This window comes from Saccopteryx bilineata, chromosome 1, assembly GCF_036850765.1.
Source record: "Saccopteryx bilineata isolate mSacBil1 chromosome 1, mSacBil1_pri_phased_curated, whole genome shotgun sequence".
NCBI classification, from domain to species: Eukaryota; Metazoa; Chordata; class Mammalia; order Chiroptera; family Emballonuridae; genus Saccopteryx; species Saccopteryx bilineata.
Window position 1 is genome coordinate 363,665,666 of NC_089490.1, and position 25,900 is coordinate 363,691,565.

The window sequence follows — 25,900 nt, forward strand, 5'->3', positions numbered from 1 at the left end:
ACAGCCCTTCGGAGCTGGTCCTCACCCTCCGAGCACACAAGCCATCCCCTCCGCCAAGCAGGCAAGTCCACCCCCACATTCCAGCCTCATCTGCATGTAACATCCCTTGTTGGGCTGTGGCAGAGAATACTCAACACGCTCATATTAAAAATGCCCTTTAAGATTCAAAAGCTTTGAACTAAAGAAATACCTCGAGAAGTTTTCATGGAAAGTTCAGCTCCGCGGGTTCAATTCACTACACTTAGATGCACCTTTTCAAATAATAGGAAAAAAATGTAACGGGGTCAGACCCAATCAATATGCTTGTTCAAACAGAATTGCGGGGACTCTGATGTGCGCACGTTTTGTACTCTGCCTTTGTACCCCGCCACTCGCTCTGAAGAAAGGTCTCTTTGCTCGGAGAGCAATGAAAGTGGTTGCCTTTGGAGTGCAGGCGGCCAAGCAATGGCGTGTTTACCCGGGCGGGAGGGGCTGTCATTTTCCACACACGCCCCCAGCTTCGCCTCTTTGTTCTTTTCATAACCACGCAGAACCCACACGGGCAGAATCCCTCCCGAGTCACAGTATCTGATGCTGAAACCAAAGCAGAGAGCTCTCAGCATTTGCCTGCCGCGTCCTCAGAAATGAGATTTGTAGATTTAAATTTAAAAATGTTAATTTTTATTTAATCTTTTATTGATTGATTGATTTTAGAGAGGAAGAAAGGGAGAGAAACACCGATTTGTTGTTCCACTTAATTAGGCTTTCATTGGTTGATTCTTGTCTGTGCTCTGACTGGGGACGGAGCCTGCAACCTTGGCGTATCAGGAAGATGCTCTAACCAACCGAGCTACCCGGGCCGGGGCTGATTCGTAGTATGACAAATAATTTGCTGCTTCTTTCTCTCTCTTGGTGTAAACAAAAAAGGACTTGCCACGGAGTACTGTATCCCAGTTGGGGGAAATGTCCAAAGCCTGAAATGGGCTCTTACCTGGCTGAGTCAGGGCCCACATGCACTCTGCCCTCCACGCCTTCCAGCCCTAAGCTGACAGAGCTTGGACAGACAGAGGCTTCCCTGGCCTTGGGCTGCAACCCATAATATTCAGGAAAATTCTGGAGAACCCAGCTTAACTGAAGAGGGTCAAGGTGGGGAAGGAGCTAGAGGCAGTTTTCACCCCACAACCAGACACAAAGGCAGGCAGGAAAGTTAATGATGGGGAGATTGGTTTTCAGCCGCCCCATCAGTCTGGCCACATCTGTCTCATGTGCACTCACAACTGTGCGCACATCTCAACTGCAATCATTTAAACAAAGCTCCGGATGTGCTGAGGATCGGGGCAGTCCAAGAGGCTCAACTGGGCATTAGGAAAATATTTTACTTCCCAGCCCTCCTATTTCCTACTAGATAGATCCTAAAATGTTCTCGTTAGTTCTCAACCTGGGCTGGGGTTCAAGTTAAAACTCAAGGGTGGATATCAACAGATGCAGGAGAAGCATGCTCACGTCCCCTTCGTCAACTGCAGTTCCATCACTTAAAACTCTGCTCAGGCGCTGTGGTCCCCTCTGAAGAAGCAAAGCTGGCCACAGGACATCCCCAGAGATGTCCCCAGCAGGAGGGCCCATGGTCAGCCAGTGCTCTCACAGATGGCCCTATCTCACAAGAGTCCTCCCAAGGAGGTTGCGAAGCGGGCTGTGCCCCGTTGTCTGTTTATATGTGATGCATCTAAAGTGCGCCTTTTCCAAGCTGCACGTGCTTTCCATGGAGTCTGAGTTGGGGACCTGCCATGCTCTCTGTAGACTGAAATTTGGGCCATGCTTCTCCTAGAACAGGCTACACCTCCTTTCTGCTGGAACTGGAGAGAACAGTCAGAGTCGCCACAGTCCCTCGTAGAGGATTGTGTGAGAGGCAGAAACCGAGACCAACAGTAAGAAAACCACTGACATGTTTTCACTGAGGGAAGATCGGTCGACAGCCACCTTATGTGTGGAGGCGGGTATTGTGCTCTGCACCTTCTATTTTTCCTTCGCAATCAGTCCTGCAGGAATCTCCTTCCCCCAAGCCCCATTCCTCTCTTATGGAGCTTGTATCCAAGAAGTGCTTAAATCAGGAGAATATTTTTTTTTAAGATTTTTTTTTTATTTATTCATTATAGAGAGGGGGGAGAGAGAGAGAGAGAGAGAGAAGGGGGAGGAGCAGAAAGCATCAACTCCCATATGTGCCTTGACCAGGCAAGCCCAGAGTTTTGAATCGGCAACCTCAGCATTTCCAGGTTGACACTTTATCCACTGCGCCACCACAGGTCAGGCTTTTTTTTTTAATTTTTTATCTCAAAAAGAGGTCAGTACCTAAAAGGGCGGCCGTGTCCCCTGTCCACAATGCATCGGAATCTGCTTTCCCCACTTTACATAGTTGGAAAGTCCCTCTAAACCTCGGGTGCACTTCTTGGCAAGAGAAAAAATCTGCCAGAACAACAAACTTGGAAATATACACGTCCCTAAACGCAACTGGCCTCTCGCCTTCTGTTTTAAGCATACATCACAAGTCAAAATGAATTAAATACAAATCCAGTTTGCAACAGCCCATCGCTAACCCACCTCAGTGGGCCGAGCCAGCGGCGTGTGGGTTGGAAGGTGCCTGCGGAGCCCCTCCTGCTGTCTTGGATTGCAGTCTGCCTGCCAAAGCGGCCCCACGTGGGGTCCACGGCCTGGTGGCTCCTCCACAGCGGGGGTGGGGGCCACCCTGAGCAGCGGCCGAGGCCCAGGAGCACAGGCCTCCTCCCCTCAAGCCTCTGAAGTCAATCAAGTGGAAGGATCTGTCGCCGGGAGAAACCGTTCATAGGTGAGCACAAGCAGGATCAGGAGCCGACAGTGGGGATTTTCCAAAGAAATGAGAAAAAAACCAAAAAAAACAACTAAGGCCACTCATGAGAATACAGCCAGCAAGAAGCAGGAAGTGTATCAGGTTAATATTTTAATCTGTACATCACATTTTTTGCAAACCATTACATATTTATTTAAATTAACTTTTTCTTGCAAAATATTCATTTCAATTTTTTTTTCCAACAAAATCTTATAAAGGCAAAAATAAAATCTTATTTTGGCAAATGTCATGAAGTCGATACTGGCAGCATATGGAGTTAGTTAAAAATAGATGGCAACTTCTAAATATATTCAAGATTTTTTTTTTTCTGACCATAGTCAAAGATAAATTTTCATTTAAAGTGTGGCTCCACCCAATGGAGTTTTGTTTTCCTTTAAACATCATTTTCTGTATGCAGAATGTCATGAGCTCATGACTTAAATAAAGGGCCACAAACACTGCGCATGGCTTGGCAGCCCACGCCTCATCTTGGGCTGGAAGTCCAGTCAGAGTCCTGCCCCTGTGGCCCTGCTGGCTGCCAGCCACCAGGGATGGCGGGGCACTTGGCCAGCCCAAGTCCTGGGAACGCTGAGACTCCGCTCTCCGGGGCAGGCAGCACAGGTCCCGGGGTTCCCGTCACAGCCTGGCGTGGAGTCAAGTAGTTTTAGGTAGATGCCACCCAGTGTGGAGTTTATTGCTTATGACACAATTAAAGGTGCTTCCTCTCACCCTTCCTGTATCGCAAAGTGAATTTTCTTCTAAGTAAAGCAAACTGCTTCTTCCTTTCCGAGAAGAGCCCTTTGCTGAGAGAACCTCTTGGGCGGGTTGGGAGCCAAAGCTCTTGAACACGCTGTTGTCCCGAAACCAGACCCAAAGGCCAAGGCACAGACTTGGGTCCATGTGCCTTCCTGGTGGTTTCACACTCCAGAGCTGGCCATCAGGCCTGGGCAGTAACAGCTGATCTCTGCGCCAGAGGGTCCCGCCTCCCCAGACAGCTGACGGCCTTAAGCGCTGGAGTCCACGGAAAGCACACTCTTGAATCCAACCTTCACCTGAGTTCCCGGCTGTCGGCCTTGCCTCTGCTTGCCCTGTCTCTCCCCCCACCCACACCTGCCACCCAACAGTACCTGAACGTGATGTGGGACCCCCCAATCCTGCATCCTCACCTTTCAACCACTCAGCCCTTGAGGTGAACGTTATAAAATATATTCTGATTCTAAAATACAGTGTATCAAAAGTGCGTTTGTCTTATGTAAAAAGGAGTCGGAACTAACAGCAGGCGTGAGGAGGACCTGGCCCTGTGGTGGATGCCCGCAGTGTGGGGGGCTGCCGCCTCCTCCAGCCAGAACCCCTGCTCAGCCAGAGGGGTTTCCTCGGGGCAGAAATCCAATCTTCTCTCGGAGAAAGCTGATTCCACCGGACCCCGGGCTCCAGACCGCCTCTGTGTGCTCGGTCACGGCTCAGTCACTCCCTGGGCTGGCAAAAAGCACAGGAGACAGTGAGAATCGGGCAGGCCCCTGCCCATGTCTGGGAGCAGGCAGTGGGCATGTCTCCGTACACGTGTGACAGGAATGGCAGGCTGACAGACACAGCAGCAGAGCAGAAGGCGGGGGCAGTGCGGCGGCTGCTGGGGGACCCTCGGCTTCTAGGACTCACAGGCGGTTGCCCCCCCTTCTACTAAGTTCACCAGGCACACACTGTCCCCTAAATTGGGTCCCTGCTCTGACAGAGTGCAAGGCCTGAGCAGAGAACTCTGGGGTCCAGTTCTGGCCCTGCTCTTCCTCCTCTGAGTGATTGGGGTAACTTTCAGCCTCCATGGGCCTTGGTTAGTTAACCTAAAACCAGGGTGATCACACCCAGCTCCTAATGGGGCTTCAGTGAGGGGAACAGGACATGTGGCTGTGCTCTGACAAGAGCATCCAAGGCCTGTTTTACAGCCACGGGGCACCAAAAGCTGGGAAGGGGGCCTCTCCCCCCTGCCTCTGTGGCCTGGCCGGTGGCACCACACTTAGATCTCCAGGAAAGACCGCTCAGCCTACGGTGGCCCAGCAGGTCCCTGCAGCCTTTACAAAGGGCCCAGCTGGAGCATCTCCCTGTGGTTCTTCCTCCATCCTGAGGGCTGGGCCCAAGCAGGCCGACCTCTTCCTCCCACTCTCAGGCGGGCGGGGGCCTGCTGACTGCTTCGAAGCCGGGGGAGCGCCCAGGCTGGGGGACACCTGCCGAAACTCCTATCTTCCCCGCCATGCACACACTCTCCATCCCTCCAGTCATGCCCTTCTCCAGACACCTGGAGCACCCAGTGGCAGCCCAGGTAAGCCCACGGCTGCTGAAGGAGAGCAGAGGCTCTGAGCTTCACGGAAGGGGTTCAAGCCCTGGCTCTGATACCCACAGCTGCAGCTCCTTGAGAAAGAAGTCCCTCAAGGTCTCTGGGCTTCCACTCCTCATCTGTCCAGTGGGGCCGAGTATCTTCATAGGGCTGTTGTGCCACTTGATGGAGATGCCCAGTACCATGCCTGGAGCATCACAGGTGCTCGGCAATATTAACTATACGTACACATCAAGGGAGGAAAGGGGGAAACCTGACAAAATCACAGCGAGCGAATACTCGGGGAAGGCCTGCTGAGACCTGAGACCCCTTCCTGTCCAGGTGAGGCGACTGAGCTCAAAAGCAATTCACCACAAGACTGGACCGGACTCCAGGCCTTCCGACTCCCGGCTTAGGGCACCTTCCCTAACCCGCCGCTGCCTCTCATCATTAAAATGCTCACCTGGGGAGGACTCGGAAGGGCCAGTGCAGGAACCTTCAGAATGGCCGAGGGCCAACTTCACACTGCCCTGGACAGCCTCCCTTTTCTCCAGCCTAGGTGCTCAGGTGGCTAAAAGAGCAGTCCTAGGCTTTGCTCAGACCCCAGTTCTGTGTGGCCCGGAGCGAGCCCTCATCCCCTCACTGGGCCCTCGTTTCTTCATCTGTAAAATGGATTTCCTCTCAAGTCTTCTAGTTCTTCAGTTACTTTCACCAAAGCCCAGAGCGGCCAAGATCTAACTTTTCGCTTCCAAACCCCACCCCCTCTCGCTGGCTTGCAGGGTCCCTTGGGGCATTCTCTAGCCTTCGGGAAGGAGAGCAGGGTGGGAGGGGCAGGTTTAGCTCCTGAGATTTCTGAGAAGTGGGGGGGGGGGCTTGAATCTTACAGTGTCTATTGTGTTGGAGCCACTGAGGATGCAGTTCCCAGAAAACGTCAGCCCCCCACCTGTCCACCCGATCGGGCCGGTCACCCCAGCGGCCGCTTTGCCAAAGGAAGGAAGGAAGCATCAGCAGGCGCACGGCACTCGGCACTCGTCTGGGCAGCAGGTGGGGCGGGGGACATGCTGAGCACTAGATGAGGGCACGCCGGGCAGAGGCTCTTACTTGGAAGGTGTTAGACAAAGGTGTAGTGGAGTCCGTTGCTTAAGGGGGGGTAAGGTGGCACCGTCCTGGAGGACAGGGGGGCTTTAGGCGGGAGGAGGGCCAGCTGCTGCGCTAGACGGGCACACAGGAATTAAGCGGCGTGTTAGGCCCCTCACCGGCTCCCACGGCACCAGACGCCCCACCCGAGAGGGCTGGGGTGGTGCCAGCCCCACTGAGCACCGTTAATGCCCTGGGCTTCGGGAAGGGGGTGTACCCATGGGGCCTGGCTGGGACTGACCTACCGACCCCAGGCATGTCTCCCAGACAGGGGGAGGGGACAAGAGGCAGGAAAGGCTGTGGCAAGGTGGCCGCTCGGCGGGGAGGTGAGAGAGGCCCTAGTGCCCAGGCGTCAGGCTCGGGCCCGGCGGTGGCGGTCAGAAAGCCAAGGGCGGTGGATCCACAAAGCAAGCACAGGCCGGAGCGGAGGGCACTTATGGGCGGCAAGTATCCGCGCTGGAACCCTCAGCATGGGGAGGAGCTCAAAATTGCTGAGGGGGGTCCCAGGGCACCCTCAGGATCACCAGGAGAAGCGGTCTGTGTGAGCCATCTACCGTCTCCCCTCCTTTTCATAGACAGCCGCACTGACCACCTCTCAGCCCACTCAGTATGTCCCCAAACGGAGTCTGGACAACAGGAATTTCAGGGACTCGGCAGGACTGGGGCAAGGGGACAGAGAACAGGCTCCCTCTGAGACCTCGGTCTCTCCCCTGGCCCTGGGTCTCTCCCGTGGCTTCTCAAGGCACCATTGCAGCTCTGCTCCCCAGGACCAGTCATCTCAGGGCCCTGCAGGCCCCCCCTTGGTCACTTCTAGACCCCCAGCCAGGGCTGGAGGACTGGTGGGGACTGCAACACCACTTCAGCTCCTACCAGAAGGCCCAGGGCACAGCTGCCATGGGCCCGGGTGGCCACACAGTGGCCTCTGCCCGTGCGGAGAACAGCGCTAGGTGCACGTGAGGGCGCACACGAGGAGGGGAGAGCTGGCGGAGTCTCCTTCCTGGCTGAGCGAGAATGCTTTTTACACAGGTGCACACCTGCAGGCACAGGCACGCACCCCCCCCCCCCATGTGTTATACATTTTTTCCCCCTCTAGCCAGCAAAGTCCCACTTCCCAAGTCCTGCTTTCTGGCACAGGTCACTCTAAGGTGAATGCTGGCTTTGATTAGGGACCAAAGGAAGGGTCCAAGGGAGGGCTAGAGGGCCCCCTTCCGCCTTACCCCACTAAGAAATCTAAGCACCAAGAGCTTTCCTGCCTCTTCATGCGGCCAGAAACCTTAGCCTCGGCCCCTTGGCTCAGGGGCCTGAAAAGCCTATTCTTAATCCACAGCCTCCGGGAAAGCTGAAGAGCAGCAGCACTCCCACGTGTAAGAACGCGCGGGGACTCCCTCTCCTGGGTTTCCGTCCTCCGATGCCCCTGAGCTCCAGTTCCCCCACTGCCCAGATGGGACTCCCTCTCCTGGTTTCCGTCCTCCGATGCCCCTGAGCTCGTCCCCCCACTGCCCAGATGGGACTCCCTTTCCTGGTTTCCGTCCTCCGATGCCCCTGAGCTCGTCCCCCCACTGCCCAGACGGTTCTGTGTTATCTTTTGAGCCCCATGGTGCTCAGACAACAGGAGAACACACCACTGGCTCTCGGCTACCCAGCCTGACACCTCCCTGACAAGCTTGGCTGGGCCCCAAACCCCGAGGGGCAGGGAGCAGGACCGGGCCAGCATGGCCTCACCTGCCACCTGCTTGCTGCGCTGGGAGGCTTCGGAGGCCAGGGCGTAGGAGATGTTGATGATGCGCTCCTGCTCCTGCAGCTGCGAGTCCAGGTCGGCCACGCTGTTCCGGTCCTGGCCCGAGGTCGGCTGCAGGTTGCACATGCTGCAGGGGGGCCAGAGAGCAGGCGGTGAGAAAGCCCTCACCTCGCCCACCTCCCAGGAACCTAAGGAGAGGGGGGTCTCCTGGCCGGGGAATCTTGTCCTTTCAGGGAGCACTGATAAACACGGTACACTTGCTCTCTAGACAGGTGTGTGCGCTCCCTCCCAAACAGCCCCCAAATCAGAGCTCTGTTCTTCCTCGGGGGAATCACAGCACGCAGAGCTCCAGCCCTGGGCTCCTGTTAAATGCAGATGTGGACCAGCCAGCTGAGCTCTGGAAGGGAGACCCTCAAACACCAGGTTTATACTTCAGAAGCTGTGGAGGCTGGGGGGGGGGCAGGGGAGCCACTTCGGAGGGTCCTGTCCTAGCCTCCATGGAAGAGGGAAAGGCCACTAGCACCTCGGGACAAGGCTGGGGCCCCTGGCTCTGGTCTGCAAGTCTGTGTGACGGAACACGAGCCCTAATGCTGGGAACCCAACTGTGTCCACGTCTCCTCCATGCTCTGCTCTGCTCCCACACTTGCCAGGGTCAGGGGACACAGGGCAGGCCTTCCACGTTTCAGGACTTCCCAGATGACCCTCCCAGGCCAGCTTCCTCAGCGATCTGCTGGCTGGCAGCGTGCTGCCCTTTCCAATGAGGAGGAAGCTGGCAGAACACTCGTCCCAGCCAGCCTGGCCCAGGGCCCACTCAACTGACACTGTGGGGTCGGGCCAAGCGGGCCATCAGTCCTTGGGCAGCGGGAGGGCTGACCTGGACCGGGTGAGGATGTTGCGGATCTTCTCGGCTTTGCGATATCGCGCCTGTAGCTCCTCCAGGCTGGGCGGCTCTTCAGGGTCCAACTCCACGTAACGCTCAGGGATGGAGACCTTCTCTGGTTTGGACAGCTGCGGAGAGGGCCAGGAGGCCGTGGGGGGTTGGGGGAGGCTCAGATATTTGGGTTCAGGGCCTGCTCCCACATCCTGTCCCCACCACAAAGCAGCACAGATCATAATGGCAGTCCACTGTGGAGTCAGGATCAAAAAACCGGGTCTGACTCCCAAAACCATGTTCTTTCCACTACACTGAACAACAGGTGAGAGGAGGGAAGGGGGGAGGCAAAGTAACTGGGCCAGAAGCCCCCAGGGTAGAAATGACCGTCCTTACTGCCCCTCAGTGGGATCGGGCTTGGCCGGCCTCTCCAGCCACACTGACCACTGGGGGCCTCTGCCCTGTGCTGTCCTTTGTCTGGGAAGCTCTTCCTCTACTCCATTGGCTCTGCCTCGTCATCCCAACCCCACCTCAAGGGGCTCCCTGACCCCCAACCCTGTCACTCCCTCCTGTTGTCTGTCTGTCTCCCCACTGTCTGTGCAAGGATCTGGCACTTAGTAGCCCCTCAGCAATTACTCCTTGGATGGATGGATGGATGGATGGATGGATGGATGGATGGATGGATGGATGGGTGGGTGGATGGGTGGATGGGTGGATGGGTGGATGGATGGATGGATGGATGGATGGATGGATGGATGGATGGATGGATGGGTGGGTGGATGGGTGGATGGGTGGATGGATGGATGGATGGATGGATGGGTGGGTGGATGGATGGATGGGTGGGTGGATGGATGGATGGGTGAGTGGATGGATGGATGGGTACGTGGATGGGTGGGTGGTGGATGACTGGGTGAGCAGGTGTGTGGATGAAGGGATGACTGGGTGGTGATGGTGTTTTCTGTCCCTACAAAAGCACCTCTGATCTAGACAGGAGGCAGCCATGCTTATCTATTTCTCCCTAAAGGAAAATGGCCTCCTGCCCACCAGTCTTTCCCACGAACCCAGTAGCAACCTCAGTATGGAAAGCCTCGCTTGGGCTAAGACCACTCAAGGCAAGGTCTGCACACCCCAGGGAATGTTTTCCTCCTTGAGCTGCAACAGCACATTAAAATGAGGTTGGTCGAAGCTTCTAAAAACAAGCTAAATCCAATCCCAGGGCAAATTTGGACTTGGATTTAAACCCACGCAGCCCTTTCATTCTGGTGAAAGGTGGCAAGAAATAAGCTCTTTTCTGTTGTTCTCAATGAGGGCAGATCCAGAGGAAGGAAGTAGATTACATTGTAGCCGGAGGGATCTAGGTTAGAGATAAGGGTCTCCCTGGCTGGCAGGCCCATGAGGACACTGCAGAGTGCCCAATCGTCGCCAGGGCAGCGTGCAGAAGCTCCTTTTGTGCGCCTGAGAAAGCAGAGGCCTTTGGCTGCTTCAGAGGTGCCCAAGGCACAAGCTCTGAGGGCAGGGAACTCAGTAACCCCTGGAGTCCCAGTCCACCCCAGAAACTCCTCCTCTAGGGGCGTCAATTTGCCCCCCACACCTGCTAACTCTATCCTTCATATGGTGAGAGTATTTCCTCTCCTGCAGCTTCAAGCCTAGCTAGTCCTCACTCAAATGTTTCTGAGATATCTGTGGGCCACTGTGTTTCCCTCAACAGAGCCATTATTCAGCAAATATTAACAGAGCACCCACTATGTATCGGCCCAGTGTTAAGGGAACAAAAGTAAACCAAACAGCTATTAGGTTCTGCTTTGCGGAGTTTACAAATGACACATTAGAGGCCACAGGAGACCACCCTATGTCTTGAAGACTGCGTCTGTCACCCTCTGATTTCCTTTCTCTCCTGGGTATAACATTCCTGATCTGTAGAAATCCAGGGGTTACTTGCTTCCCCAGGCCTGCTGGTCATGATGCATTTGAGCCACCAGAGGGCACCAGAAGAATTTAGACCGGAACTATGCAGGTCTAGCCTCCACAGTGGCTGGAAATCTCACCTGTGCTTTTCAAAACTGCCCATTTTCCCCAAGTCTGATTGCCCTAAGTTGGCCTGAGAGGCCAGCTGCCAGGCCGATCCCAGGTTTTGCATTCTCTAACAAAAACTACCTCATCACATGCCTGCTACATGCCAGACCCTGTGCTCATGGCCTTCTGATTATTGCTAATCCTCTGGGCAACACGAGGAGTCAGTTAATCCTCATCACAACCCGTTTACCATTGAGGAAACTGAGGCACAGAGAAGTTAAATGACTTGCCCCAAATTAGAGATAGACTTGAACCTGCATCAAAACACGGGGCTCCTTTTATTGCCTCAAGCTGCTATCCAGTCTATCTCCTGGGCCACACAGAAGCCGAGTCTTGTCCCCACTGAGGACACCCCCCGCCTCCCCGTGCCACTGGGAGGGTGGGTCAGGCCGGGAGCCTGAGGGCAAGCTGCCTGGGGGAGCATGAAGGGAGCCCCTGCCCTCACCTCTCTGCTGATGTCCAAGTCATAGTCCTGCGGCTCCAGGTCCAGCTCAGTGACTGGCATGGCCTGCACTTTCAGCCAGCCATTCTCCTCATCCTTTCTTTCCCCTTGCATGGCGCGGTCCAGCAACTGCAGGTCAAAGTCCTGCTCGCGCTTCCACTGGCAACAGAATGAGAAGGTTAAACGCAGTCACTTCCTGACTGTGGCCATAGGAGCCATGCTGGCCCCCTTTGAAAAGGTCCTGCAGGCCCTGGGGTCTTGGGGGAGATGGGCCCGTGACTCCTTATGGAAGAGCTGTGTGATCATGGACCTCAACCTCCTTGTCTCTAAAATGCGGCAGCAGTTTTATGACAGTGGCTGCTGTAAGCTGTACCTGTCTGAGTGATGGAGAATGGAGCCTCCACCCCTTTCACATGGCTTAATTCTGGACGGCTGATATCTTTCTGATCTAGGTCCCCTGAGGGTTCAAACATGCGTTCCCAGGGCACAGGTCAAAGACCCATGACGTTAGACTCAGAGCGGTCCCCAGAGACACAAGAGACTCCCAGATCCAAGAAGGTGACCCCTAAACATCCTGGGAGAACTCTGGAGAAGGGATGTGCCCCTTCTGCTGCCCCACAGTTGTGGAAGGCTTTCTGGTTCAGGGGCCATATGTCCTGGCTCAGAAGTAATGGAAGAAACAAGCCCTTTGAGGCCCTGGGAAGCAAGAGGAATAGCCAGGAGCCTCTGTAATGGGTACGCCCAACAGGACACCCTTAGCGGTGGGCCTACTACACCCACAGTGGGGCGGGGGAGGTCCCAGCAGGAGCAGCTTAGGGTCAGTAAAGCAGATAAACTGCTGTGTGTCACGGCATCTATTTGGGGCAACAATTTTCTTTAAGTTATAAAACAAACAAAACCATGTAAAATTAAAATGCTAAACCAAATGCAACGTTTTGTAAGGCTGTTCCTCGGTCTCAACTTGGTAACAAGGCTCTCCCCATAGAGAGATATCGAACTGGACATTTTCAGATCCAAGCATAACTGTGCAACTCCAAGGCAGGCCCCGCAACCACCTGTGAGGCCCGCAGCTGCACAGGCCGTCAACACCACGCAGGTTTTGAGGGAAGGGAATAGGCTCAAAGCCTCTCTCTTCTTGAGCAGAAGCCAATTGATGCTTCTCCATGCCAGGTCACCTCCTTCCTCCCACCACGTCCACCTGACAGAGCCCCAAGTGGTCACGATTATCTCTGACGACCCTTCACATCCTCCCAAGCCCCAAACCCCCAGCCATGATCAGCTCGTTTCACCCATTCATGCACAAGCTCTCAATCCTTATTCCAAGCCATCGCTGCTCTTAGGTTTCCAATCACAGTATGAAAGGATTAGGCAGTTGACATTTCAGGTATGGAAAATTAATTTAATGACTCACAAAGACAAAGCACATTTCCTTACAGTCTCACGTGTGCCCCGAATAGAGCGAGAAGTCCTCATTTAAACCCAGCCTGATTGTTTCCACAAACAGAAAAGGTTCACTAGGCTCTACGGTGTACCCTGGGGAAGAACCACGCCAATCCATTATCATTAAGCAACACGTTTATTGGCGTCGATACAGAGACTTACACAAGTCTTTTCTTTTTTAAGAGAAAAATTACAAGGTAGTCAAGTTACGGTTTTTTTAAGATAACCTTTCTACATTTGAGACATCAGGTTGTAAAGGTCAGTGCTACCCCACATGACATTTGCTTATAAAGTTTAAAAGTTACTGGCTTTGCAGCTTTTCAGGATATGAGTGTCCTGGGTCTTACTAACCCTTTGGTGTCTGAGCTAACAACTGCAAAGAGGACCTCTGAATATAGAACATAATATATTTTGCCATCGGTTCAAGTTATTAAATACTAAAAACACAAAAAGTTTTCCATAAGAAATTGTGCAATGGGGCTGAAGGAATTAAACCCAAACCACCTTAGACTTGATAGAATTTATTCAAATGTACAATCTCTGAAGTCCGTGTCTACTGTCCAGATGTAAGACATGAACTTTAATAAATTCATAATGCCCAGACCTCTGCCAGTGACCATGGCCCTCGGGTGGCAGGGTGGCTCAGTCTAGTGGGGCAGCTTTGGGATGAGTGAATTATGAGTAAGTAGGCCTGCATAAGGGGGCAGCAGAAAGGTGAGTCACACATGGGAGTGCTCGCTAGGCTATGGAGACAAGAGCCGCTATTATAAGCCTGGTAACAAAGAGCACAGGCCAGTTAGAGAATGTTCAATGCAAATTAGAAGCTTGTGTAAACACAATCAGGCAGGATTAGAGAGGCAATGAGCGGTAACACTAAAAGCAAAAGAGCTTGTGCGATGAATTAGGGAAAGAAGAGTCAGGCTAGAGGTCTAGGGAAACACTTGATTTCAAATAATAGGGGAAAAAAATGGCATGTATCCAAAAGGGACCTAAGGCGACCGTGGGCAGGGTGCAATGCCTGGAAGCACCACCAGGGGGCAGCACAAACCCCTGGCTCTCCTGGGGCACCATGAGGACTGTGAGCACCACAAGCGGTGTGGTGGGAAACCACAGCCCTGAGTTGTGGGGCGTGACCCTCTGCTCAGTCGCCCCACAGGGCATCCGCTTGGAAGTATGGGAGGCTGGTGGGCTTGTGCTCTTCCTCCTCAAATCATATCGCCATCTTCCTCCTCCTCTACTCCTTCCATCCTTGAACCAAGTACATATTCCCAAGTCCTTGATTCAGCAGAGAGACTCTGCATGCCTACAAAGGCCTCTTTCAAGCTCGGCTCAGATAACTGACCAGACATTTCCTCAGGCTCCTAGACTCCTGCAGTGACATCCTCTCTCCAGCTCTGCTTCCCGGGCACCCTCGGACCAGGTCACACATGTGTCCCAGTCAGTGGACAAAACAGCCTCATGAGGTGTTCTCTGAACCACTCTCTCAGGGGTGTGACACTCTTGTGTTTGGGGGACTTGGGGAAGCTCTGCTCCCTGTCCCAGCCCCGCCTGCCTGGACCCTCCTAACATACTGAGCCGAGGTCTCCGGGGAGTGGGTGGCTGAGGTAGCGCGACGCAGGCAGACCCATCCTCTCTCCCTGGCTCAGCGTCCTCTTGCGCTCCCTGACCAGGGCCTTCTGGTGCCGCTTCATGCGCTCCAGCTGCTCCTCCGCGCTCATCTTGCCCCGCTGGTGGTCCCCTGAGTACAGGCGCTCCAAGGCACTCTTGGGTCTCTGAGGAGGAAGCAGGTGAGACAGAGCCTGAGCTGGGGACACAGGGCAGCCACGCTGTTGGCTTCATTCTATTCTCTCTCTCACACACACACAGTCCAGCCAGTTGGGCTCGTCTGGGCCACAGAGAACCACTTTCTCTCAGCAGACTCACAGACACTATTCCTCGGCCCTCTGGGTAGCAACCCATTCTGCAGATGCACACACTGCGGCTCAAGCCTATCCAGTCATACATGCAGCAAGTGCTGGAGTCAGGACCCAGGGTGCAGGCTTCCCAGGCCCCTCTTGCAAGCCTGACCGGCTGGGGAGAAAGGTGTATGTGTGTTGGGGGCGGGAGTTCTCAGGAAACGGCAAGGGCAGCATGATGGTAGGCAGTGGGGAAGACATCCCTGAGCACATGGTGACAGGGACCCTGAGCCTGGGAGGGGCAGAGATCACCACAGAGATCCCCAGGGCTCACAGGAAGCCCAGTCACCATCCACCTTGGAGCCCTTCCCTCTGTGCATGAGGGAGCAGTGAGCATCTCGAAAACCAGGCCACTCACAGGGAAGGTCATCTTGCTGCTTTCGGCATTCAGACCCCTCCGGAGGGTGACGTAGGGAGCAATGGTGGAGGACTGTTGGAGCCTTGATGTGGACCCTGAGAGCCCTTAGTGAGGAAAGAGAATTGCAAGTATATTTGTGGTGGGGTGGACAGGCCATCAGGCCCTCTTAATTACCTCCCACTGCCGTGAAGGGACCACGAGGGCTCAGCCAGTAACCCCCTCTTCTTCCTCCCCAGGGCCTGGGTGAGCAAGGCCCCTGGTAGAGGATGAGGGGCCAGCCCAGGGGTGCCTTCTGTCCCCAGCGGGGGACAGTGCCCCTACAGATCTGTGACTACCCTAGTCCTTCTTCACATGCAGAAGATCCAGGCTGCCTGGCAGATGGAAAGGATGGAGGGGTAGGAATCACTTCATCCCTTCCCTCAGACGAACTCTCGGGCTCCCTGCATAACCCCATTTGAATACCCTGCCTGCGTGGAGGGTCCAGAGTGCCCCACACAGACACGGTCACCCCCCATATCCCTCAGTATACTCACTGGTTACTGACCACAGTGTCAACGTACCTAACTACATAGATTGTAAATTCAACAGTGCCCGGCTGAATGCCTGAATGAGTAAATGAATGAAAGGAAAGAAGGCACCCCACATCTCCCGAGTATGTACTATGTCAGGCACTGTTACACAGATTCTGTCCCACTTGCCCTATGAAGTAAGCATTACTTGACCATTGTAGAAGCGCACAATCTAAGGCTCAGAGTTTGCCTGACCTCTGGTGGCGCAGTGGATAAAGCATCGACCTGGGAACACTGAGGTTGCCGGTTCAAAACCCTGCACTTATCTGGTCAAGGCATATATGGGAGTTGATGCTTTCTGCTCCTCCCCCCTTTCTCTCTGTCTCTCTCCCTCCCTCCTCTCTAAAATGAATAAATTAAAAAAATAAAATAAATTTAAATTTAAGGCTCAGGGTTCAAGAGATTTGTCCAAGGTGACACGGTAAGAGCATTGTTGACCACGTGCTTCCCATGTCTGGATCCTATGCCTTTGAGGAATCATCTCACGCTGGGCTGGCAGGTGCCACAGCCTGTGCTTTCTCCACTAGCTGCAATTCTGATCAGGGGTGGCCCTTGACATCGGAAAATGAGCATTCCGCTGACTGAGGACACCACTGGCATTTAGCACGTCGGAAAGAAAATGATGAATGTCCTACAATGCCCAGAGAATTCCAAGCAACAAAGAACTACTTGGCCCACAATGTCACCAATTCTACCATTGATAAACACCTCCAGGCTGTAATGAATGAAGGGGACAAAGCCAAGTGTTGCCATGGGTCCAACTCAGCAAAATCCAGAGCAAGCCCACACCCTGCAGGGACCAGCTCAGGCCACAGCAAGTCGGGACAGTGTAGTGAGCTGGAAGTCACATGACCCCACACGTGCTGGGACCACGGCTGTGTCCACCTGGTCACAGAGGGAAAGCACTTGACCTTCCACCTCCAGAAAAAGGCAGGAGGGACAGAGGAGGGACCGTAGTCTCCCTAGTCGGGGGTTCCAGGAAGCCACCCTCTATGGAGAGTTCTGAGGCAGAGGGTCTGGCTATGGGGAAAACTGAGGTACAAGTGAGCCTAAGGCCTAAGTCTGTCCCCATCCCCATCCTGAGGTTGTAGGGGACAGTAGTGAGAGGAAGGCCCAATTGAAAAGTGCTTGTTTATAGGAAGGATTCATTGAGTCGAAGAGTGGCACAGAAGAGGAAGTAACCCTCCAAAGGCCTGAGATGGCCACGCTGATGCATCACCCCACGTCCCAGCCACAGGGCACAGCAGCTCCGGAGCCCAGCACTGGGATTGGACTCTGGCTTCATCCCTTACCAGCTAATTAGCAAGTCACTTAATTTCTCTAAGCTCTAGTTTTCTTACCTCTTGTTTTTAGTTTGTTTTTCCTTTTTAAATGTTTTTATTTCATTGATTTTAGAGAGAGAAGAAAGAGAGAGAGGAGAGACAGGAACATGGATCTGTTCCTGCATGTGCCCTGACTGGAAGCGGACCTCTGACCTCTGTGCTTCCGGAGGATGCTCTCACCAGCCGAGCTATCTGACCAGGGTGTTTTCTTATCTAAAACAAAGATAATAGTACTTCCCTCATAAAATTATTATGAATATTTTAACTAAGTGATTATAAAGTGCTTCACACAACACAGTGCCAAGCTATCTAGTAATTGCTATTAATCCTAATTTCCAGGAACAGATATAATAAAGAGAATCAGGCTATGGGCCAGAGAAAGGATGGACAGGCCCTCCCTGAAGCCAAGAACCCACGGACAGCTGCTGCCCAAGGCCCACAGCTGCAGGCAGAAGGGTGTGAGGTCCTGGGTGAGGGTTGGGGAGCAGTGACTGGTCGCACTGAGGTTCCCAGAAAGCCTCCATGGGGACTGTTGCCTTACCTCGGCCTGGCAGCGTCTGGTACTTGCTCTCAGGGCCCACGAGCCCCAGGGAAGGCTGGGCCATGTCCCCACTGACAGTGGTCAGCTCAGGCTCACTAACATATGACCGGAGCTCCACCTGTGGGCAGAGTCTGAGGCTGTCATACCTTCCCAGTGTCGTGCCACCTTCCCTCTCCCCGCCCGCAGTGGGCAACCCCAGGACCCGGCCTGCTCACCCTCGAGTCCCCGTTCACACACTGCCCCTGCTCCCGGTCTCGCTTCCTCTCGTCCGACTGCCGCTTGAGGCCCCTCACTGAAGTGTGCCGGATGATGGTGGCCTCCCTGGGCAGGGGCGGCACGGCGGGGGGCTGGTCCTCCGGGCTGTAGAGCTCTGGGAGCGGGGGCCTGGGCGGGGCCTCGTCTTCCTGCTCAGAAAAAGGAGCAGAACCAGCGCCCCGTGAGAAGGAGCTGGAAGGGCAGCACCGAGTAGCTGCACCACAGTGGTGGCCCAAAGGGCCGGAACAGGCCACCTCGGGCCTGCAGAACATTACCACCTCAGTCCAAAAATGCCAACATTTCCCATAGCTGAGCTGTGCAGAAGGTGACACCTCAGCTCCCAACCCATTCTTCCCTTTGGTTCACACATTTTCCATTTTTTTATAATGTTGCCTATACATACTCTGTCCCCAAATCCAGAACTCAGATCTCCTGGGTCCACACTCTTAGAATGCACCACAGGAGGAGCAGGCTGGCGGCTCTGTACTTATGGTGAGTCTATGACAGCACGTCCCCCTGGGTATCACTTCTCTGTGTCCCTTCTTCCCATCCGGTTCTGCTTCTTTTATTCACACACACGGCTGCCCGCTCCACGGTGCGCAGACCGAGCCGCTCCCTGTCCCTGCACGGTCTCGGGACCCCTCAGCAGGCTGGAGAGCTGAGCGGGGACAGTCTACTTCCTCCTGTCCTCACCATTAGACGTGTGAATGGTAACAAAATACTTCCTCCTTCCTGACCCGGGGGCTGAACAAGGGCGGGCAGAACGGGTGACCACTGCCTGCCCGCAGCCCACTCCCTGAGGATGATGAATGTTGCTATTTTCCTCAAAACCCCCTAAACCACCCACCCCTGCCGGGTCCACGGCCCTCTCTGAGGGCTGTGGCTTCTCTACAGATCAACAGCTGGCTCCCAACTGCCATGGACACCTACTCCTGGGACAAATGATCATTGAGACGCCTGCCTCCTAAACTTTCCCTTTCTTACTCTAATTTTGCTTTGTTTCCCAGAATTTTGCAGAGTTTGGGAAAGAGTGCTGCAAGCTGGCCTGGCAAAGGTTTATCAGCATTCTTCTTACGCAACACACGTCATCACTGGGTGAAAGTTACCCCCAAGGCTCTCTGACTAGCCGGGTTTCCAGCTCTGACAAGATCTTGAAATCACCAAGGTCTTAAAAGCTCCCTAGAAAGATAAACATACACACTGACTGCCCAGTAGATTGTCTGGAGACAGAGGGTGGGAGGGAGACATTTTATTACATTTTTTTTATATCTCCTGACTTTTGTACCCTTTGAGAGTATGACCTAATAAAAAATTAAATTCAAGAAATTAAACCAAATTAAAATGAAAGACTGTAGCTACATGCAACAACATAGATGGCTCGCACAAGCATAATGCTGAAGAAAAGATGCAAGATGTAAAAGAATAAATAGTATTAACTAGAGGCAAAATTAAAGAATTTAGAGACACAAACATAGGAAGCAAAATTTAAAAAAAAAGAAAGAAAAAAGAAAATTATCCAAAAAGTCAAGACAGTGGTTTCCTCTGGCAGAAAGAGCCAGGCACTGGGAAGGGACCCACAGGCCCTGAGGGCTTCTGGTGGCTGCAAAGCTCTGTTTCTGGATATTAGTATAACATGGGTGGTCTCTTTATTATTATTTGATAAATAATATATTCATGTTTTATGTCAACTTCAGGATACCATCAGTCCACAAATATAAATATAAAATAAGCAAACAATACTAATTAGAGAACTGTTAAAACTGGTGAACACACACGCATTCTAGAGGAGGGGAGAGAAGACCCCGGTGGCCCTGACGCTGACCCAGCCAGAAGAGCCCCGCCCTGAGCCACAGAGGACCAAGCCGTGAAGGAGCCCCGCGGATGGTCTGTTCAGAGCTGCTCGCTGGGCACAAGGGAAAACTGAGGGGCTCAGAGAGGGGGCGGGCCTGTTTGAGGCCCCAGAGAGAACAAGGGCAGGATTCCAGGTGGTCCGGCTCTGAGGCCAGCACCATTGCCCCGGTCAGGCACCCTGCCTTACGGCAGCAACCACCTTTCCCAGCCAGTCCTGTTCATATTGTTATTTCTACCCCCAGTACGGTGGTTGGTGCTCCATGCCTCTTAGACCTGGGACTGGGAAGGAGATCTCAAGATGAAGAAATTCACAGTGCCCCTGGATCCTGGCACCTGTCTTCCAGCTCTGGTCCCTGGGCCGTGGCTGGAAGCAGGAAGATGGTGAGGACTAGGGTGTGGGAGCTCGTGTGTTTAAGTCGCTGCTGTGCACCAACCTTGTCAGAGGTCCCAGGCACACATGCTGCCCAGGCGAAGCTCCTCTAAGCAAAGTCCTGAAGGTCCCTCTTTCAAGGTCCCCTCTGCAATGGCTTCTCAGTCACCTGGACCAGACCCCTCATGCTCTCCAGCCAAAGCTGGCCTGGCCCTGGAGACATGAGCTACCACAGTGCCTGAACACATCTTCTCTTTCCTTTAAAGTTTCCAGTTGTCCTCGACACTGCCAAGAGCTTGGGCCCTCTCTCTGCCAGGCAAGCCAAGATATTGGCCCAGGTGATCATAAGGGCCACGAGCCTGACCTGGGGACCTGAGTGTCCGAGGAGATGGTGCAGAGAATGATCAGGAGATGTGGATTGCATCAATGAACTAATATGGAAACCTTAAGCAGATTTAACACATTGGGGCCTCAGTTCTCTTACCTGTGGGATGGGGATACTGACCTTCCTGTTATACTCCATGAGGTTATTTCGAAGGTCAAATGTATCCTATAACCCAGGGGTAGTCAATCTTTTTATACCTACCGCCCACTTCTGTATCTCTGTTAGTAGTAAAATTTTCTAACTGCCCACTGGTTTCACAGTAATGGTAATTTATAAAGTAGGGAAGTAACTTTACTTTATAAAATTTATAAAGCAGAGTTACAGCAAGTTAAAGCATATAATAATAATTACTCACCAAGTACTTTATGTCGAATTTTCGCTAAGTTTGGCAGAATAAATCTTTATAAAACAACTTACTAGAGTTAAATTTATCTTTTTATTTATACTTTGGTTGCTCCGTTACCACCCACCATGAAAGCTGGAACACCCACTAGTGGGAGGTAGGGACCAGGTTGACTACCACAGCTCTAACCCATCAGAGTGCTCGACTGAAGGTGAGATAAGGCTCCTCTTCTGCTAAGACAAGCTCATAGCAGGCGTGTGTGTGTAACTGTAGGTTTGCAAGGAGCAGCCACACACCTCTCTGCACAGTGCAGATCACAGATTCCACCTGCTCATTACAGTCACCTCCTCCTGCTGGGCCTCAGTTTTCCCAAATGCAAAATGGGAGAGTTGGGCTAGATTATCTCTACTGGGGGTCTGAGGTCCAATGGCAGGGCCCCTCCAATCCTTGACTTCTCAGGGCTCAGGACTCAGTTTCTACCTCCCCACATATCCCTAAAAACATCCCCTGAGGGAAGCTGCCCTGAGGACAGAGAGGGACAACCATCCGCCAGAGAGGAAGAGCACTCAGCTGGTCATCAGACTTACAACTCTGGGCTTCGTCTTGGTTGGTGACTGGAGAGGGGACGTCACCTTCCTCAGCTGGGGCGGGTGAGGTCGGTACGGCAGGTAGGTTTGCAGCTGGGGGAAGAGTCGAACCTCCAGAGGGGTCCGCACGGGGCTGGTGGGAGGGCTGGGCTGCAAGGGCGGCTTGCTCTCAGAAGCTGAGAGCGAAGGCACAGGCGGGTGAGGAAACAAAGGCACCGTTTTTCTCTCTAAGGGGTGTAGAGGGAAACAAAGGATGGATGGGATGGAGGAAGGACCGGCTTCCTCAGAGAGCTGACTTACACCAGGAGGCCCCGACCTCCCCGAGGGCCACCCCACCCACCTGGGACTGGCCCCCAGGAAGACAGCCCCCTCACCCGGATTTTTGACCGAGTCCACCAGGATTCTGAAGTTCTCTTTATTCGCACTCAGGCCGGCAATGACGTCTTCAATCCTCCAGAGGTCCTTCTGTAGCTGCGATTTCTCCTAAGGAAGAAGAGACAGTGGCTCACTTTCCTTCTCAGCTCCTTCCAAGTTCCTTCTTAGGACCTGTGCCATCACCTCCGACAGGGGCCCTCACCCTGGGAGGCCGCATTTCCTGGGGAAACCCCACCAGGGCTAGCGTGCAGCCACGGAGGGTGATCGAGGCCCGAGAGAAATTTCAGAGCTCTCACGGGTCCGCCTTGCCTAGTCTAGTTCTACCTAATTTAAAAAGACGGCCTTAGAACTGTATGCGCCCACTTGTGTGAGTATCTGGAGCAGTCAGAGTCAGAGAGCAAGCAGGGGGGGCGGGCAGGTGTTGGGGAGAGGAGGAGGAGGGATTTTGTTTCACGGGTGTACAGACTTCCAGTCTGCAAGACGAAGAGCTGCAGAGATGGGTACACAACACTGTGAATACACTTAACACAACCAAACTGTACACCCGAAAATGGTTAAGGCGGTAAATTTCCTGTTATGTATAACTTACCACAATTTAAAAAAAATAGAGCTGTCTTAAGGCAACCATGGCATCGGAGAAGAGAAGGCAAGGACTAGAGGTCATGCCTTCCCTAGAACATAAAGAGCATGTTTAAAAATATAGCTAATTCTGGGATTTAAAGCTTAGTTCAGAGTATAATGCGCCATGGAAATCATCTGACAATAAGAAGGGAGTAAGTACTGATGCATGCGGCAACATGGTCGAACCTCGAAAACATCCTGCTACGTGAAAGAACCAGATACAAAAGGCCAACATTCTGTATGGTTACATTCATATAAGATGTCCAGAATAGGAAAAGCCATAAAGACACAAAGTAGACTGGTGGTCAGCTAGAGCAGGAGTGGGGTGCTGAGGGTGGGGAGGGGGCGACTGTTAATAGGTACAAGGTTTCTTTTGGGGGATGATGAAAATGTTATAAAATTGATCGTGGGGATAACTGCATGAGTCTGAATATTCTAAAAGCCACTAAATTGTATACTTTAAAAGGGAATTATATGGTAAAGCTGTTATTTTAAAAAAGTAATGAGGAAAGAGCCAGGCTACAGGACCATATGTGCAACTCTGACAAGTTAGCACCGAAATCGGCTGGGAAGAGGCCCCAGGAAGAGGAAAGCAGGGTCTGTCCTGATTAAGAGCTTGAGGACATCTTGATTTTTTATTTTATTTTTTAAAATTTTTTATTTTTATTTATTTATTCATTTTAGAGAGGAGAGGGAGAGACAGAGAGAGAGAGAGAGAGGAGAGACAGAGAGAGAGAAGGAGGGAGGAGCTGGAAGCATCAACTCCCATATGTGCCTTGACCAGGCAAGCCTAGGGTTTCGAACCAGCGACCTCAGCATTTCCAGGTCGACGTTTTATCCACTGCGCCACCACAGGTCAGGCCCATTGAGGGCATCTTTAAATAGAGTCGCCTAAACATCAAATAGAGTATTCGTTCAATTTTTAAATTATCACTGGGAGGACAGAAGGTATCACATCCCCACCTCCTCCCAAGGCACCCAGCCACCCTCAGTCCGAAGAGCTCTCGCATGCATGATGCTTAGGGACCTGTCTGATTCTGCAACTAGACAATGTGCTCCCTGATACCTCCCCCAGGGGCAGGCTCTCAGCACATGCTTAGTACAGGTATGTTGAATGAATAAAGGACCAATCACGGAAAAGTCCCTGATCTAACACTATCCGACAGCCCTGACAACAGATGACCGAGGCCCCCCTCCTAACAGAGTGCAGACTCTCATGCTCTCTCCACCCTTGAAACCCCGGCACACATCCTCAGGGCTGACAAGCAAATAACGCACTTGATGCTCAGCTCCTCCCTAGAGTACAAGTGTCCTCAAACAGACAAGTGTTTGAGCCCGGGTGCGTATATAAGCTAATAGAATAAGCCCTAGAGCCGAGGTCCCCAAGCAGAGTGCTAGGGAGAGGTGAAGGAAGAGCATGGTCGCTCATCCCGATACACCGAGGTTACAGGTTCAATCCTTAGTCAGGGCACATACATACGAGATTCAACTAATGAATGCAACACAATTGATATTTCTCTCTCTCCCATCCCCTCTCTCTAAAGTCAATCAGTAATTTTTTTAAAGGAGGAGCATGGGATTAAAGTCAGCTCACTCCCTCCTCTGGCTATCTGGCACACTTCTGCCTGTCAGTTCACAACCCTGCCCCCACCCTGTCCTTCTGGCCCCCCACATGTCAGAGAAAAGCAGAGAGGAGCAAAGGCCAGAGAACCTCTATCTCTCTCCAAGGCTGATGGGATTTCAGAACTTAATGACAAAGCAAAGCTTTTGGGGAGCAAGGTGGTGGGGTTTCATTCCTGCGGCCACACACCAGGCTCGGCAGGAAGGCTCCTGTGTTCTACATTCAGCAAAGACTTGAACTCACTGTCCCCAAGTAGGGCCAACTACTGGTGGCCGCACCTACAGCTGCCTCTCACACAGTTGCCTAGACGTTCTGTTATCCTCCAGCTTCCCTGCCGAGGTGGCCATAAAAATCTTTATAAATAAAGCCACTCATCTCTAATGAAAAGGCTATGCATTTTCTCACCTACAAAGAGATGTGAGTTTCCAGGCCCCACTCCTGAGAATGTGTGTGGAGGGCTGTGAGCAGATCTCCAGGGTTAATGGCTTATTCAGGACTCTAACAGCCTGCCTAGAATTACAGCACAGAAGTCAGCACAGAGCCTGCTCAAAGGAGGCCTTTGTGAGCTCCCCGGGTCACTGTGGCATTCAGGGAAAGCGTGGGCAATGCCACTAAGCTAGGTGCAAATCAAGCAGCGGGGACCAGGCTTCCAACTGACCTATGTTTTTGTAACTTATAGGGAGTCTGTGACAAGACCCATATATTGCATTGTACCCATTCATTTTTGGAGGGGGGAAGAAGTCTCTGGGCCTGCTATATGCTACATTACCATGAAATAAGGAGCGATACAAATACAAGTGGCCAATAATCACATGAAAAGATGTTTAACCTACTAGTAAATAAATAAATGCAAATTAAAACAAGAGGTCTCCTTTCTGGCGGTAGACTGGCAAAAACTAAAAAGACTGATAGCATCAAGTGCTGGTGAGGATGTGGGTAGACAGGTTCATCCTCTCATTGACTGTCAGTGGCAGGGCAAATGAGTGCAGCCTTTCAGCGAGGATCTGACAGTGCCCATCCACACTGAAGATGTACACTCATTTCAACCCCTAGGAGCCTTAGATAAACACACATGAATGAGCCTGGAAAGGCAGTTACATAGATGCCCGTTGTGGTGCTTTTACAAAAGCAAAACACTGCAAATAACATTAAGTGTCCATAAGAAGAGGAATGGCTAAATAAAGTATGAAATATCCAGACCTCAAAATTCTATGCAGCAGTTAGGAACTAACTTAATTTCATCTACTTAGACCAGCAATTTTCAACCTTTTCCATCTCATGGCACATATAAATTAATTACTTAAATTCTGCGGCACACAGAAAAATATATTCTTTGCTGATCCAACAAAAATAATGGGTATAATTTTGATTCATTCACACAGGACGGCTATTGTTGTGTTGGCTATTGTCATTTTTTTTTATTTGACAATCTAAGGGAAACGTGTCCTGACTATTCAGGTATTGCATGTTTTAAAATTTCTTGTGGCACACCAGTTGAAAATCGCTGGCTCAGACCAACAATGTCCAATACAACTTTCTGAGATTATGGAAGTCTTCTGTCATCTGTGCTGCCCAACAGAGTAGCTACTAGCTGCAGGTGGCTACTGAGCAGTTGCAATGATTCTAGTGTGACTGAGAATATATATATATATATATTGGTTTTAGCGAGAGAGGAAGGGAGACAGAGAGAATATATATATATATATATATTGGTTTTAGCGAGAGAGGAAGGGAGACAGAGAGAGAGGAACATGGAGCTGCTCCTAAATGTGCCCTGACCAGGGATCAAATTGCAACCTCTGTACTTTGGAATGATACTCTAACCAACTGAGCTATCTGGCCAGGGAAGAAATATATATATATATATTTTTGTATTTTTTCTGAAGCTGGAAACGGGGAGAG

The 25,900-nt window shown here is 52.2% G+C and overlaps 1 protein-coding gene across 4 annotated transcripts in view; it reads right to left on the reverse strand.

Annotated features, from left to right (window-relative positions):
- Positions 1–2,324: 2,324 nt before the first annotated feature.
- Positions 2,325–25,900, reverse strand: part of PLEKHA7 (pleckstrin homology domain containing A7) — a 246,843-nt gene continuing 223,267 nt past the window's right edge. For 2 of the 4 annotated variants that reach the window (XM_066251040.1, XM_066251042.1), the window contains exons 18-28: positions 21,756–21,864; positions 21,382–21,608; positions 17,806–17,994; positions 17,591–17,708; positions 15,159–15,262; positions 14,417–14,617; positions 11,409–11,564; positions 8,894–9,027; positions 8,004–8,146; positions 6,246–6,356; positions 2,325–4,315 (exon numbers count right to left, since the gene is read on the reverse strand). In XM_066251040.1, coding sequence (XP_066107137.1) covers positions 6,256–6,356; positions 8,004–8,146; positions 8,894–9,027; positions 11,409–11,564; positions 14,417–14,617; positions 15,159–15,262; positions 17,591–17,708; positions 17,806–17,994; positions 21,382–21,608; positions 21,756–21,864 — 1,482 coding nt within the window. In that variant the 3' untranslated portion in view covers positions 2,325–4,315; positions 6,246–6,255. The remainder of the gene's footprint in view (positions 4,316–6,245; positions 6,357–8,003; positions 8,147–8,893; positions 9,028–11,408; positions 11,565–14,416; positions 14,618–15,158; positions 15,263–17,590; positions 17,709–17,805; positions 17,995–21,381; positions 21,609–21,755; positions 21,865–25,900) is intronic. The other 2 variants (XM_066251043.1, XM_066251041.1) reach the window with 2 other exon arrangements.